Source organism: Sinocyclocheilus rhinocerous, unplaced genomic scaffold, assembly GCF_001515625.1.
Source record: "Sinocyclocheilus rhinocerous isolate Xijiao unplaced genomic scaffold, SAMN03320098_v1.1 scaffold571, whole genome shotgun sequence".
Taxonomy (NCBI): Eukaryota; Metazoa; Chordata; class Actinopteri; order Cypriniformes; family Cyprinidae; genus Sinocyclocheilus; species Sinocyclocheilus rhinocerous.
This window is the reverse complement of record NW_015656167.1, coordinates 307,238-322,045: the sequence shown is the minus strand read 5'-3', so window position 1 is coordinate 322,045 and position 14,808 is coordinate 307,238. Positions and strand designations below refer to the sequence as shown.

Here is a 14,808-nt window from a genome sequence, read left to right as displayed (position 1 = left end):
AGTTTTAAGCATAAGCTGAGGTAGATTTTTATCACTAAGAAAATTTAAACTATAACTGAATGTATTTAAAGAAAGAGCAACTTGTTCAGTAAATCATTTAAAAAAATAAAAAATAAAAAAAAAAGTTTCGTTTTTCCCTCCTGCTGTACCGAAATCATACCGAACCGTGACGTTAAAACCAAGGTGCGTACCGAACTGTCATATTTGAGTACCGTTACACCCCTAATATATATATACAATAAAAATAAATACACAATAAATATACATAAAAGGGGGCTAGGTTTTTTCCTGTAAATCATATTCTTCTATAAAGGACAAAAGATTTATTGCATTTTTCTTTTTCATTGCTTTGAAGGCTTTTGTATAAGAAATAGACGCATTATAAAATGCACAAAACGTTGGTTTCACTTTCAAGTACTTAGTTTTGTGTATGTAAAATTTTCCCAGCAGTTAACAAGGAAGTCATCTTTGTTATTGTTTGTTCGGGGAGGACTTACAGACCACAATATCAGAGTGATCTTGCATTATTTCCTTATCACTTCTCGCGTGTGTTTGGTTGTGTTTGCGGACCAGACAGAGTTGTCGGCGATTCTTCCTATTGTAAAGTCATGCAGTGTGTAACCTCCTGTCACCGATCCATCATGCAATGTGAACACAGCAGCAACTGAATGCTACCCCAGATAGTCGTGCAGTGTGAAAACAACGATGATCCGATGATTTTGAAAATCATGCAGTGTGAACTCGGCATTAGTGGTTGTTTGGGTTCCATTCTGCATTCAGAATTATTGACAGTTGTGAAACTAGAAAAGTTCATTCACATGGATCAATAATTCAGTATATCATTCTTAAGGGCAAATAATGCAAAACATGTTTTCTTAAATGTAAAAAATTTTTATACTGGCTTTTTTTTTTACCCCATTAGTACAAGTGATTTTGGACTTAGTACTGGTACTTAGTACTTAGTGGCCTGGATGTATTTGTTTATTTATATATTTTACTGCTGCTGCTTCACACCAAAGCTGTTTATGTTGCTTTTGTCTATGGCTTTTGTTTATATCTAAGGATCTAATTTGAGTTGCTAATAGTAACCTGGGTTTGTGCAACTTTAAGAGAGCAAACAAAGAGCAAAGTTTATTATGTTGCTCAAGTTTGAGGTCAGTAAGATTTTTTTTAAAAGTTTTTTAAAGAATTCTCTTCTGTTCACCAAGGCTGCATTTATACGCTCAGATAAAAAGCATTTTAAAAATTACACACTCCACCTTCTATCAACTCACCTCTTCCTCTTGATTCTGCTCTGAACCTCTCTCTCTATTCTCCTCCTCAGCAGTGGTAGGTTTCTCCTCTTCCATCTTTTCCTCCTCTTCCTTTTTTTCTTTCTCCTCAGTTTTAACCACAATGCCTTCTGACCCCTCATCAAGCAGCCCAGGTTCATCCTCCAACTGAATTCCCTCCTCATCATCGAGAACCTTGTCTTCACTTTCCATCAACTTGTCTTCTTTCTCTGTGGCTTCCTGGTTTGAGCTGTCACTTTTGTCCTTGTTGCTAGATATAGACTCTTCTCTTTGTCTGCTGTACTTGCTTGAGTCAGATTTTCTGGTCAGAGACTCTGGACTATTTTCTCTGAAAAAAAAAAAAGGTTTTCAGTTAAGGACGCATTTAAAATAATCTTTAAAAAGTTCAATTCATGTTAAGCTCTATGGACAGTATCTGTGATTAATCAAAACATCTCCATATTCAGCTAATGGAGGCATGATTCACTTTATTTCCTAATTTTCCCAAACATACAGCACTTATAAATTATATCAATCATGAATGAATAAATTAAAACTAAATTAAAATCTTGTTTTCAATCGTTGTCATTTAGAAATGAGATTGCGTGGGTGTTTGAATCGAGATCTTTTAACAATTAATCATTCTTTGTACAGTTTTGGAGGCTTTTGACAGTTTTTTTTCATAATTCTCACTTTTTTGATCAGTGGATTGACTCACACAGTAATCACGAATAACTGCAGTATAACAAACATTTTATAATGACCACACAAATTACATCAATTACTGAACCAACGCTGAACTGACTTGAGCTAAATGATGACACTGTTGTCTTGAGCTGCTTTACAGCAGAATCTGAACTGACTGTCTAAACTAAAGCAGTACTTTAAATGTAGCACCATTACACTTCCACAGACGTTTTGCCCCACAACTAGACATGTGTGATATATTCAGAGAAGCGTGATATATCGCATTCAGTAATGCGATATATCACGATAATGAACATGCATGATATTGTTATCTTGGGAACTTCAAAATACAGTGAATAATTATTAATTACAAATTATTAAGATTTTTTTTAATGCATTAAAAGAATACTTTTCCCATCAATCGGGAAAAATGCACAACACCAATGTATGTAGTAGGCTTGCTGCGATAGACAGTGTTGACGGTTTTACCAGTGAGAAGCCTCAACACCAGTTATGTCACTTGCACCACCCCCACCATCATTTTGATTTTTTATAGTAATAAAAATCATTTAGTTGCCAACTCATTGTCAGTCAGTCAGTCACCTTTATTTATATAGCGCTTTTAACAATACAGATTGTGTCAAAGCAACTGAACAGCATTAATTAGGAAAATAGTGTGTCAATAATGCAAAATGACAATAGTAAACACTAATTTTCCAGTTAAAGACAGTTCATCATTGAATTCAGTGATGTCTTCATTCAGCTCAGTTCATAGTTGAGGCTTCTCACAATTAAAACTGAACGCGGCTGCTCATAGTCATAGTCGCATCACAGATCAGATTTCATTTATCACGAGCTGACTGATAAGAAGAGTGAGGTGAGACAGACAAGACGATGGCAGAAGTGTTTTTTAAAACGACATGTACATGCGCCTGTTTTAAAAACATTTTGGATTTTGAAAAGCCTGTTGACTTCTGCCATTTATCTAAGGTGATATTGGAAGTTTTTTTTAAACATTCGTTTCTTATTTATTTGGTTCCACAGTGTTTACTGATCTTCAGTTTTGTATACCTAAACTTTGTGTAAATTATTTGTTATTATATATTAGGCATCGTGTATTTTTATTCATTTTGTTAATAAAAGTTCTATGTTCTATGTTGTATTTTGTTGTTGCTTGAATTGAATTCAAGCAATTGACGCCGAATTGACGCTAATTTGAAACAAAGTAAAATGCGCATGGGGCTTTTAAGCTATGTAAAAGTGAAGGAAAGTGAGGAAAAGAGGGAAAACTCAAACGAACTAAAAACAAACAACTGCTTGACGCCGAATTGCCGCTAATTTGAAAGTGAAAGTAAAATGTGCAAGGCACTTTTATAAGCTATTTAAAACGGAAGGAAACTAGGAAAAGATGGAAAACTAAACACCCCCCACCCCCTCCCTTCCGGGTTAACGGTATCACCGGTATTGTCACACGTCGATTAAGCGGTGGGAACCTCAGTAAACCTGTAAACAAAGCAGCTTTGTATAAACTGCCAATGAAAAATTCTTCTAAGCATTTATTATTCTTAGTTTAGCACGTTGTTAAAATCAAATATTGTAACTGTATTATTTAATATTTCATAAATCTTTTGTGTATTGCTTTATTGTATTTAAACGTTCAGTTCTTTTTGTTATAAGAAAAAAGTTATTAAACCTGTTATACTGTATTATGACCACTTTTTTTGCAACTAAATTTCAATACGGTGATAATACTGTAAAAGCTTTAGCAATTATCGCAACATGAAAATGTTATACCGTCACAAGCCTACCCTCAATCAACACACTGGTCTATGTACCTCTTTGGGGCTTGAGATATCAGAAGTCTCTTACCTCAGGGTTGTGATGTGCGACATGGACACTTTAACACTTTTGCCCTGAATCCTCAGTGGGTTACTGTAGTAATACTTCAACATGATGTCAGCATCACGCCACTCAACCATCTCAATCAAGGCCTACACACATAGACATACAAGAGTTTTACTAGGAAAACAAACAAACAAACAAAATGTATTTCTACAAAGGCTGTCAAAATTAATGCATACAATTAATTGAAAACGTTTATTTAATAAACTGATTGAATTTAACAGCATAATCTCAGTGAAGTATCAATATATATGCACTGATCAGCCAGAACATTTAAACCACTCGCAGGAGAAGTTAACAAGATTGATTATATTGTTACAGGGGCACCTGTTACAGGACATGATATACTGTTTTAGGCAGCAAGTGAACAGTCAGTTCTTGAATTTCATGTGTAGGAAGCAGGAAAAATGGGCAAGCGAAAAGGTCTGAGTGACTTTGACAAGGGCTAAATAATGATAGTTAGACAGCAAATCACATGGGCTGTTCCCGGTACGCAGTGATTAGTGTCTGACAAAAGTGGTGCAAGGAAAGATAGAGGAGCTACCATAGCTTAAACTGCTGAAAAACTCAATGGTGGCTGTGACAGAAAACTGTCAGAACACAGTGGATAACAGTTTACTGTTTATGGGGCTGCGTAGCTGCAGACCGGTCAGAGCTCTGTCCACCACCAAAGCATCTACGTGAGCGTCAGAACTGGACCATGGAGCAATGGAAGAATGTTGTCTGGTCTGATGAATCACGTTTTCTTTTAGATCAGACGGATGGCCGGATACATGAGTGTTGTTTACCTGGAGATGAGATGGCAGCAGGATGCACTATGGGAAGAAGGCAGGCTGGCGGAGGCAGTGTTTTGCTCTGCACAATGTTCTGCTGAGAAACCTTGGGTTTTGACATTCATGTGGATGCTACTTCGACATGTACCACCTACCTAAAGATTACTGCAGACCATGAACATCCCTTCATGGCAATGGTGTTTCCTGATAGCAGTGGCCACTATCAGTAGGGTAATGCACTGTCTCACTCTGCAAAAATTGTTCAGGAATGGTATAAGGAACATACCAAAAAGCTCACAGTGTTGCTTTGGCCTCCAAATTCTCCAGATCTCAATCCAACTGATTATCTAGAGCAGTGGTTCTCAAACTGGGGTACGCATACATGACAGAGGGGATCCGTAAACAAAGTACTGAAATGTACCGTTAATTTAATTATATCACACTCTTAAATAACATTAAACTAAGCATGTGTTTCTCACAGGCGCGTGCCCCCTCTAGTGTACAAAAAAAAAATGGTAGTGCTATATTTTGCGGTCAAAAAGTGCACCTCTCTTTGCTCACATGCGTCAATCGGAGTGTAAACAGTGAGAGATGTTGTGGTAAGCATGACGCTTAGGTGCTACGGGACGTGTGCTCCATTACGGATTAAAAGAAAGGAATAAAATATAAGGTAAGGTGGCAAATAGGTAAATAATTGTAGAATTGCACTGTTTGATAACGCGTATCAATCCGCATGATTGATACGCTTACGTACCACGGGACTCACATTCCATTATGAGATCTTTAGGCAGGTGAAAAGCGTGTCGTTAATGCATACCGTTGTGGCTCCCGCTGGTAAAAAACGGTTAGCCTATATATTGTGTAAGGTGCAAGACAGGTAAAAAACAAATAGAAGGAGACCCGGGTTGCATTGTCTGTTTTTTCACATGCATCTCGAATTGGGAGCTGCCTCCCGGATGGCAGGTTTTGTGGCAGCTGCCTCGCAAAGATGTTTACCCTTACTGCAAATCTCACTGTAAAGACTTTGATGCCCTTCGTGACAACGTACCTCTGCGTTCTCAGCACTGGCATAAAGAACATATCGACATAGACTGTGTGGGAGAGGAGGATGTTAAATGCCTGGGGCTGGTTGCACCAGTTGAACATACACCCAGTTGTAAGACTAGGCTGGACGTAAAATGCGCTTTAATTCGTGCGTAGAATTAATACCCGTTGCACCATCTTGGCGTAGTTCTATGTCTGAGACTAAATCTTACGCCTAGACAGAGGTAGGTGAAAAGTGAAAAGTCATGATTTGCTCAGACATTATTAGTTTTTAGGATTCATGTCTGTTAGTTAATTATTACTGCAGACATGAACTGTAATGTTTATGGTCTTTTCAGGCAGGATAAGCGACCACACTGCCGATAGTAATAGACCTAATACAAAATATATTTCAGTACAGCATGTAGCCTAATTATGCAGTACAACATTGCATATGATCTGGGATTATTAAAGGGGTCATATGATGCGATTTCAATTTTTCCCTTCTCTTTGAAGTGTTACAAGCTCTTGGTGCATAAAGAAGATCTGTAAAGTTGCAACGACTGAAGTCTTAAATTCAGACCGATGAGCTTTGTAAAAATCGACGCGTTTCAGAAGGCGGGCATAGAGGAGAAACAATAATGTACAGTATGTGGAAAATAATGTGTTTTTTGAACCTTAAACCGCATAAACACATTTCATTATACCAAATACACAAAATAATGTTCTTTTTAGCAGCCTCATATGACCCCTTTAAGACCTCTTGAAATCATAATTAAGACTTTCTTGTACAATTTAAGACTTTATAAGGCCTTATATTTGATACAACTAAATTTAAGACTTTTTAAGACCCCGCGGAAACCCTGTTAGTATACATTTTCCACCACCCTAGTTTGTACATTAAAAGATCCCACATTGTCTCTTGAGTTTCACTAAAAGTTGACATCACAAGTTCAAGATGGTAATCCTCACCTTACTGTCAGTGAACTTTGACTGCCACACCTCACCAAACATGCCTGCAAGCTCCAGCACTTCAGCTTCCACATCCTCCCCCGGAGGCAAACGTGAAAAACAAACCACCGAAGGCGCATTTGAACGTTTTGTTCGTTTTGGTGAAGGCACATCAAACTTGGGTGGTGTCTGTCAATCAAATATATGCAAAAAAAATTTTACTGTCAAGGAAATCCATGATAAATGGATAGATTGTTAAACAAAGTATAGAGGGTGTGATTTGTGGGGTTCCTACTTACATAAATGCCTTCCACTGTTGGTGATAAGTAGAGGATTACTGGGTTCTCCTTTATGAAGGCTGGTTTCAACTGGAAGTGATTGACCATATTCTGAGCCTCCTTGTGAGAATTAAACTCCAAAAATCCCTGTTACCCAGCAACACCCATAAAAACAAATAAATAAAGATTCAAAAAAACAATGAGAGGGTTTTTAAAACCTGTTTCACATATACTAGGTGCGTATGAGTGTGACTGGAATGTGAATGGGTGCCATGCCATCAGAATGAGAGTCCAAACAGCTGATATAAACATCACAATAATCCACAGATAATCCACACAACTCCAGTCCATCAGTTAAAGGGATAGTTCACCCAAAAATGAAAATTCTGTCATTAATTACTCACCCTCATGTCGTTCCAAACCCTTAAGACCTTCATTCATCTTCGGAACACAAATTAAGATATTTTTGATGAATTTCGAGAGCTTTCTGACCCTCCATAGACAGCAAGGGTACTAGACGCGGAGGAAACAAATTGTTGAATAAAGTCGTTGTTTTTGTTTTCTTTTGCACACAAAAAGTATTCTCGTAGCTTCGCAAAATTACGGTTGAACCCTTGATGTCACATGGACTATTCTAACTGTACTAAATTCCTTATTCATTTGTAAGGGTAGTCTCCTCAACGTGCGTGTGACGTAGTTGTGCGTGTACAGAGCGCTGACGGCGGTCCGCCAGAGCGGTTTCAGTTTACTTTCAGTTTCATTTCTCTGCCGCTATTTCAAATGAGTGGTAAATGTGCGTGCATGAACACTAAATCACACTTGCCACCTCTGTTAATTTAAGAACTGTACAATGCTGGATGATGTAAAGTGACACATCCTGAAGATATAAACCATTGAACAACCATCTGTCTCCTGTCGCACTTCTTGCTGGAGTTCCGTAGTGGACTAGCATTCCACCTAACTACAGAGAACAGATTCCTTTACATTTTGGTCCTTCGAGCCGGATATCTAGAGCCACTACGATGACATGGATCAACAGATACCGCATTATTCTCCCGATACCACGTGTCCTGCTCAGATGCAAGCCAGAGCTCGTCAGATCCCTTCTTATTTGCAGGCTTACGACGTAGCCTTGCCCCCATCCCTTCTGCCAGTTATTGGGCCTTATAAACCATATCAGCAGCCGAAGATGGACCATGCAGCGGCACCATTGACCCTCAGGGGGCAGGCCGAGCTTGCCTCGACTGGGATGCAGCCGATCAGCCATGAGTTATCATCTCTGCAGTATGGACCAGGTCCTGTCATAGTCAGTGGGAGCAATATAGACGCTGGGCTCAGCGACCTGGTAGAGCAGTTAGATGTTGGGAGATCTCCTTCCTCTTCCCATTACAGCCAGTCAGAGTGTGAGTTAAGTAGCGGCACTGTATCTCCTTTCTCAGAGCAAGCGGAACAAGCTTACTCACCACCCATCGTTAGGCCAAAGGCTACAGCAGTCCCAGTATCTTTAAATGTTTGACCACCCGTTGCATACACCTCGATCTCCTCAACAGCCTGGATGCAGAGGCTTTCCTACTTGCCCTGAGACGTTTCATAGCCCGACGGGGTACACCATCGGAGATTATCTCTGACCAGGGAACTAATTTCCGAGGTGCCGGAACAGAGCTGAGAGAGGCATTTAAAGAAATGGAACCTCAACTGCAGGAACAGCTGGCAGACAAGCAGATCACTTTCAAGATGATAAGAACTGTACAATGCTGGATGATGTAAAGTGACACATCCTGAAGATATAAACCATTGAACAACCATCTGTCTCCTGTCGCACTTCTTGCTGGAGTTCCGTAGTGGACTAGCATTCCACCTAACTACAGAGAACAGATTCCTTTACACTAACGATGTCCTTACTATGTTTCTGGACCTTGATCGTGGTAGTACCCTTGCTGTCTATGGGAGGGTCAGAGAGCTCTCGGAATTCACCAAAAATATCCTAATTTGTGTTCCGAAGATGAATGAAGTTCTTATGGGTTTGGAACGACATGAGGGTGAGTAATTAATGACAGAATTTTCATTTTTGGGTGAACTATCCCTTTAAAGTTTTGTGAAGCGAAAAGCTGTGTATTTGTTAGAAATAAATCCATCAAGACCTTTTTAACTTCAAACCAGCTAACAATATGAGTCCTTTATCCATAATACTGCTTTCTCCAGTGAAAAACTCATCTTGACTGAATCAGGAAAGAAATACACACAGATCAAGCACTGTTTACAAGCGAAAACAGTCCAAAACAGTTCTTAATAAATATGTGGGATTTTGATGCGAGACCACAACAGAGGATGGACTTTTTCACTGGAGAAAGCGTTATTATGAATTATGGACTCATATTTTGGCCATAAGGGATGGTTGAAAGTCATAACTTCCTCAGGGCCTCAAAAAAGCCTCAGGGTGAGAATTTTCAGCAATTTATCATTTTGAGTTAACTATTCCTTTAATTTCACTCAATTCGAGTTTAATCCAAATCACACCGACTAACTTTACGGTGCTATCTGCTAAACTTCACCTTTCACATTCCACAGAATAAAGTCGGCCATGCAGGTTTAGAACAATGTGAGTGCAAGTACAAGATTTGTACATTTTGATGAACTAACCCTTTAAATATCACTGTAATAAAATTCTGTTATAGAAGTCATTAGTAAAGTGTTATAATGCTACAAGACACTGGTAAACATGTTTACTGCTCAATCACAATACAAAAATCAAGCAATGATGGGCAAAACAAAGTTGCAAGTTGTTATGAAATTACAAAATGGTTCACCACTGAGAATAAATGTATAATGTCTTTCTGGTGTGTAATTACCTTTGCTGGGAACACCAGGTGTTTCACAATTGTGCCGAATGGTTTGCCAAGCTCTAAAAGCTCCCCCACGGCCACAGCACCCATAGGAAATTTGGCAACTACCACTCTTGTATTGGGCTGAGGATAATATAACCACATGAAAAAAAGCAATTTGAGTGCAAAAATAACAGAAATGAACACAAGACAGCAGCACACAACTTAAATTACCTTAGGAGGGTAGAGGTGGTCTGATGTGGTGGACATGTACTGATCCCCTTAAAAAAAACATTTGTTAAATGTATGAATTTTGTGCAATTTAGTTGTTATAAAAATGTATGCAGTACTATATAAAATAACGTGCACAAGTGAAATTTAAAATTTTCAAACTTAAAAACCTATGAAATGGCATGATGAGCCAGTTTTCTTTCATATGTTGATGTATTTCCTGTTTAAACAGGAAGTTGGAGAAAATGATACTTAAGGAATTGGCATTTTATAAATAGCCAATAGGTTTTAGCTAATGTCACAATCATGAGAGCATTTAAATGGACAAAAATGAACCTATACAGAGGCATTTACAAGATCAATATTTTTGGTTTATCTCTTCTGTGAGCACTTAACTGCATCTTAATAAATAAATAAATATCTATCTATGCTTTCACTTTCCCTTAATCCCTCCCTGTTCTAGCTTGTACTATTCTAAACGATGTTTAAAACTTTGTATTACAAGCACTTGTGTTATTTGCCTCTTTAGGTTGAATCACTTGTTGTATTTCTCATTTGTAAGTCACTTTGGATAACTGAGTCTGCAATTGAATAAATGAAAAATGAACAAAGGTAAATTGTGGTTCAATTTCAAGAAAAAGAGGAAAAAATTGTATATTTGCTGTAATTTCCTCCACTTCTAGGTGTACGCTAGCTTGCAGATGATCTCAAAGTTAACAGGCATGAACTAAAAAAACCCTTTTCTGGGGTGTTAGTAATGAATGTAATAATGAAGTAATGAAATTATTATTCTTACAGTCAGAGTTGCAGGGTCTTTTAGGGGGTGGAAATGAGCGAGTACTTCGTTCTGATTCACGCAATTTGTGGCGGACACCTGAAAGATGGTCTTTCCATGTCTGACAGTCAAGAAAACAAAACATAAGCATTTAGGATTGTGATACAACAGATTATGATAAACACCTTCATCCAGAAAGAAAATCATACATCATGGCATGAGTATAATATATTTATCTAAATGATAATGCCAAGTAATAATTCTAGTTAATTAAATATGTCTGTTTTTGAAATATTTTGAACTTCTTTGGACCCAAAGAAAAACATTTCAAAATTATGATTGAATGAGTCACATCCAATATGCATGCAATATTATCTATGAGGGAACCAAAATGAAACTCCACTTCACATCATCCCTGTCTTGTCTTGACTTGTCTGGGTATTTTTGTATTCCCTCACTTCCCAATGTTAAGCAGTACTACTCGCTGATAGCAGCATGGATAGCTTTACCCATAAAAGTAAACTCTTTTGAGCCATTAGTCACAATGCCCAGCGCTAATTTGTGATTTTACAAAATGTTAACTATTTCTAGGTATTTTTGTTGTTTCACTTTAATTGTTTGTTTTATGGTGGTACACAATTTACCACATATCTTTTTATTTTTGCTAGCTACCTTCATGGAATTCAGCACACACTTGCAAAGAGAGCATTTGTGTGGGAAAACCATTGGGATGTCACCAGACTCTGTCTCCTCAGTCACATGATGTCCGCTTTGTCTTTCCCAGGATGACTTCCTGTAGCCCAGGTCTTTTCTTCCTCCTGGGGTTAGGTTGTACTTCTCAACCTTCCTATGCCCCTCCCCTCTCCCATGATGGCTCCCGTGGCTCCCAGAGCGCCGCGCTGAGCTTGAAGTCAAGGGGCTTCTGCATCGGTCACTGGTGCATCTTTCGGGTGTATTCAGCTTGTCCTGTGAAATTCTGGACTTGTCTCTGAAGTCGGTGTCTGCGGTAGCTGACTCATTATGGGCTCTCTTCCCCTTGAGCTGCATGATTAGATGAGGGAGGGTTTCTACGCTAATTTCACTTTCAGGAATCTGAGCAAGTGCATCCACATCTTCTGATGACAAGCCGAGCGTCGCATACAGGCTCTGCGCACCAATAGTCTTGGCTTCATTTGTGTTTTCACTGGCACCGCCATCAAATGTGTCCATCGCCAACCTTTACAGACAGTAAAGAGAATCAGGCAGCAGTCTGAGATTTCACACAGTCAGAACAGAAAAGGCAAATCTATTACGTTTGATTATGGATTTCTTAAACTGAGAAGATGGCACCAGAGATGCAATACAATACAATACAATACAAACAATACAAACATAACATGGTTGATATTATTATATAACATGTATATGTTATCATGCAACACAGAAAAAAAACTGAGAAATATCTCAAGTATTAAATACACTGATTTACACAGAATGGGACAAAAACAGAGCCAAAAAATATTGATGTGTTAACACTTGAAGAATAGCATTAGTGACAAAACTGACCATATAAGTACTGGAAAATATTACTTTGTTTATATGTATTGCTATTAATGTGATTAGGCTGACAGTGGCACCAAGTCTTTACAGAGTCACAGAGAGAGTACACTTTTATGACTGTAAACATTTAAGTAAATTTTTAAATAGTACACTTTGTACTAATGTCACATTAAGTTATTTATTTTCAATCATTGTTTTCAAGTAATACACTTGATGTGACTAACAAACTAACGCGCATGAAACATATTTGATCATTTTAGCTGTAGTGCATTATTTGAAATTACATTTAAAGTTAATATTTTTTAAATGTACTAAATTACAACATCATTACATGTGTAATTATACATTTATGTAAAAACATGACATACTAGTTTCAATAGAAATGACATTGAATATATTTTAGTTTACCATAAATGCTTGTCAGTACATTCAGCAGTAAACTTTAATCATATTTCAAAGAACACAGAAATAATTATGCAACGCAAAATATAAAGATGTACTTAAGTCCAACTTAGGGGTAGTCAAAAAAGCACTCAAAAGTTAAGCTAGCTGCATTTAATATAAATTTAAGTTATCAACCATTTTTATTAATTGCAGTTAACATGCAACCTAAAAGTAATGTTTTCAGACACTTAACTGCAATATTCTTTTGAAGCACATTATTTCTGTAATAAATACTGTCTTTAAATGTACGCTAAAGAGGGGTCAAATTTAAGATATAATTACCTAATACCTAATTTTATTTTTCTATATATTTCTTTATGTTTGTTGCACAACATTACTTTGATTTGGTGGACAAGTGTGATGCCAAGCACCTTAATAAGGTTTGCAAGAATTTCATTCTGTTAATGAGAATTTTTTTCATCATTGTGATACCCGGATTTCTGCATCACCATAGCATAAAATATACACAGTGAAATTAATTTTAATTCAGAAATTAAAACCATGTTCATGCATAGAAGAGGCGCATTGGCTGTATGCATTAACTGCAAATTAATTAATAGATTCACAATTCACAAAAGCATTTGAAACCAAATTATTTCATTTATGATTATCAATTCACATAGCTGGTAGAGATTAAGGAACTGACACACAAAGTTAAAGCTTATGTTAACTAGACATTGCTTATTAATCAATGTCGATATAATATTAAAAGGCTAATATATGCTGGTTTGTCGATATCACAATTAACACGTCACAAGATTAGAGTTTGCAGCTATTTACAACAGTATACTACTGGCCTAATATCACAATTTTAAATGGTACATAAAGTACAGCTTTACAATTGTTGTAAAATAGTAAATCTATCAGACAAGAAGTGCTAATTGCATAGTCCCATCTCAAGCTAAATTCATGTGAAAAATACTAAATTTGGATATTCTTAACTTAAAAATGACAGGATCTCCCTGCTTTAAAAGTCATGGCCCAACCCCTTTTTGAGTCTGTTTTATGTGACAAGTTTGAGGAATGTTCTTAGGTTTTGTGGTCTTTAAGACTTTCTAGGATTGGCTAAATGGGCATTATTATAGTTAAATTTGCACCTTAACATGAAATATATCTCGCATGTGTCTTGCAATGGTTTAGAATAATAAACCATCAAAATATGGCCGTAGCCAACCTCCGTGGTACAGTTAGCCGCAGAGCTAACCCATAGCTAAATATAATGTTTGTCAAAAGCATCTTCAAACACTAAAACTGCCCAAAGCAATTACATTTGTCGTGAAGGCGCAGATGTAAACACGAGCAAGAAACGTGTCGCACGTTGATAAATAACTACCAGTAACTTCGCCAAATGGTTTGATTAACTTTGGCACTGTTGATTATTTCATTACTTTACACCTATAACAAATAAAACGACTACAAAAGAACATTCTATAATTGCTCTTACACAACAAAATAATACAAACAGTTATAATAATCACCCAAATGTCCGTCAAGAAGCGCTCCTTGATCAATTTGTAAATATCGATAGGACCCCTGGATTTCTTCTTCTGAAATGTGTTGGTTGCGATTCACTCGAATGGTGCAAACACTGCCACCTAACGTTACCTCTCTGAAGCAATAACAGAGGGACGAGGACAAGACGGACCAAAGGGTCAAAGATTATTTAATATGGGCACCAGTAACTAATGGAGTTTATGTAAGTGTTTACAATGCAAAATATAGAATGGTAGTAAAACAATTAAGGACAGAAGAGAATTAAGTGCAAGGGACAAGTAAGGTGTCATAAGCAGCATAGTTTTAATGAATGTTAGGCCTATATCAAGCCTTGGGGCACCACAAGACATGTAGAGGTATTTGAACCCAGCAATACTTAGGTAGGACCTAAACCAGTTTAGGTAGTTCTGTAATCATCAATCATGTGATTGTCTGTCAAATGCAGCGTTGAAGGTCTAGAGAGCTACAACTGACAGGTTTTCTAAGTCCTTATTAACGTGCAGATTAATTAAAACTGTTAGAAGAGTAATTTCTGCTTAAATCTTTTGGGAGTTTGGCCCTAGAACCAGAATTGAATGTCTTACGCTAATTGCTCTGTATGGTTCTTTATGGACAAAA

The 14,808-nt window shown here is 37.4% G+C and overlaps 1 protein-coding gene across 2 annotated transcripts in view; it reads right to left on the bottom strand.

Moving 5' to 3' along the window:
* The window catches only part of LOC107719757 (matrin-3-like), a 26,407-nt gene extending 12,124 nt beyond the window's left edge, over nucleotides 1–14,283 (bottom strand). The window contains exons 1-9 of one of the 2 annotated variants that reach the window (XM_016527256.1): nucleotides 14,175–14,283; nucleotides 11,386–11,929; nucleotides 10,735–10,834; nucleotides 9,942–9,988; nucleotides 9,735–9,851; nucleotides 6,907–7,032; nucleotides 6,629–6,796; nucleotides 3,828–3,949; nucleotides 1,275–1,620 (exon numbers count right to left, since the gene is read on the bottom strand). In XM_016527256.1, the coding sequence (XP_016382742.1) occupies nucleotides 1,275–1,620; nucleotides 3,828–3,949; nucleotides 6,629–6,796; nucleotides 6,907–7,032; nucleotides 9,735–9,851; nucleotides 9,942–9,988; nucleotides 10,735–10,834; nucleotides 11,386–11,922 (1,563 nt within the window). In that variant the 5' untranslated portion in view covers nucleotides 11,923–11,929; nucleotides 14,175–14,283. The remainder of the gene's footprint in view (nucleotides 1–1,274; nucleotides 1,621–3,827; nucleotides 3,950–6,628; nucleotides 6,797–6,906; nucleotides 7,033–9,734; nucleotides 9,852–9,941; nucleotides 9,989–10,734; nucleotides 10,835–11,385; nucleotides 11,930–14,174) is intronic. The other variant, XM_016527255.1, reaches the window with a different exon arrangement.
* Nucleotides 14,284–14,808: the final 525 nt, after the last annotated feature.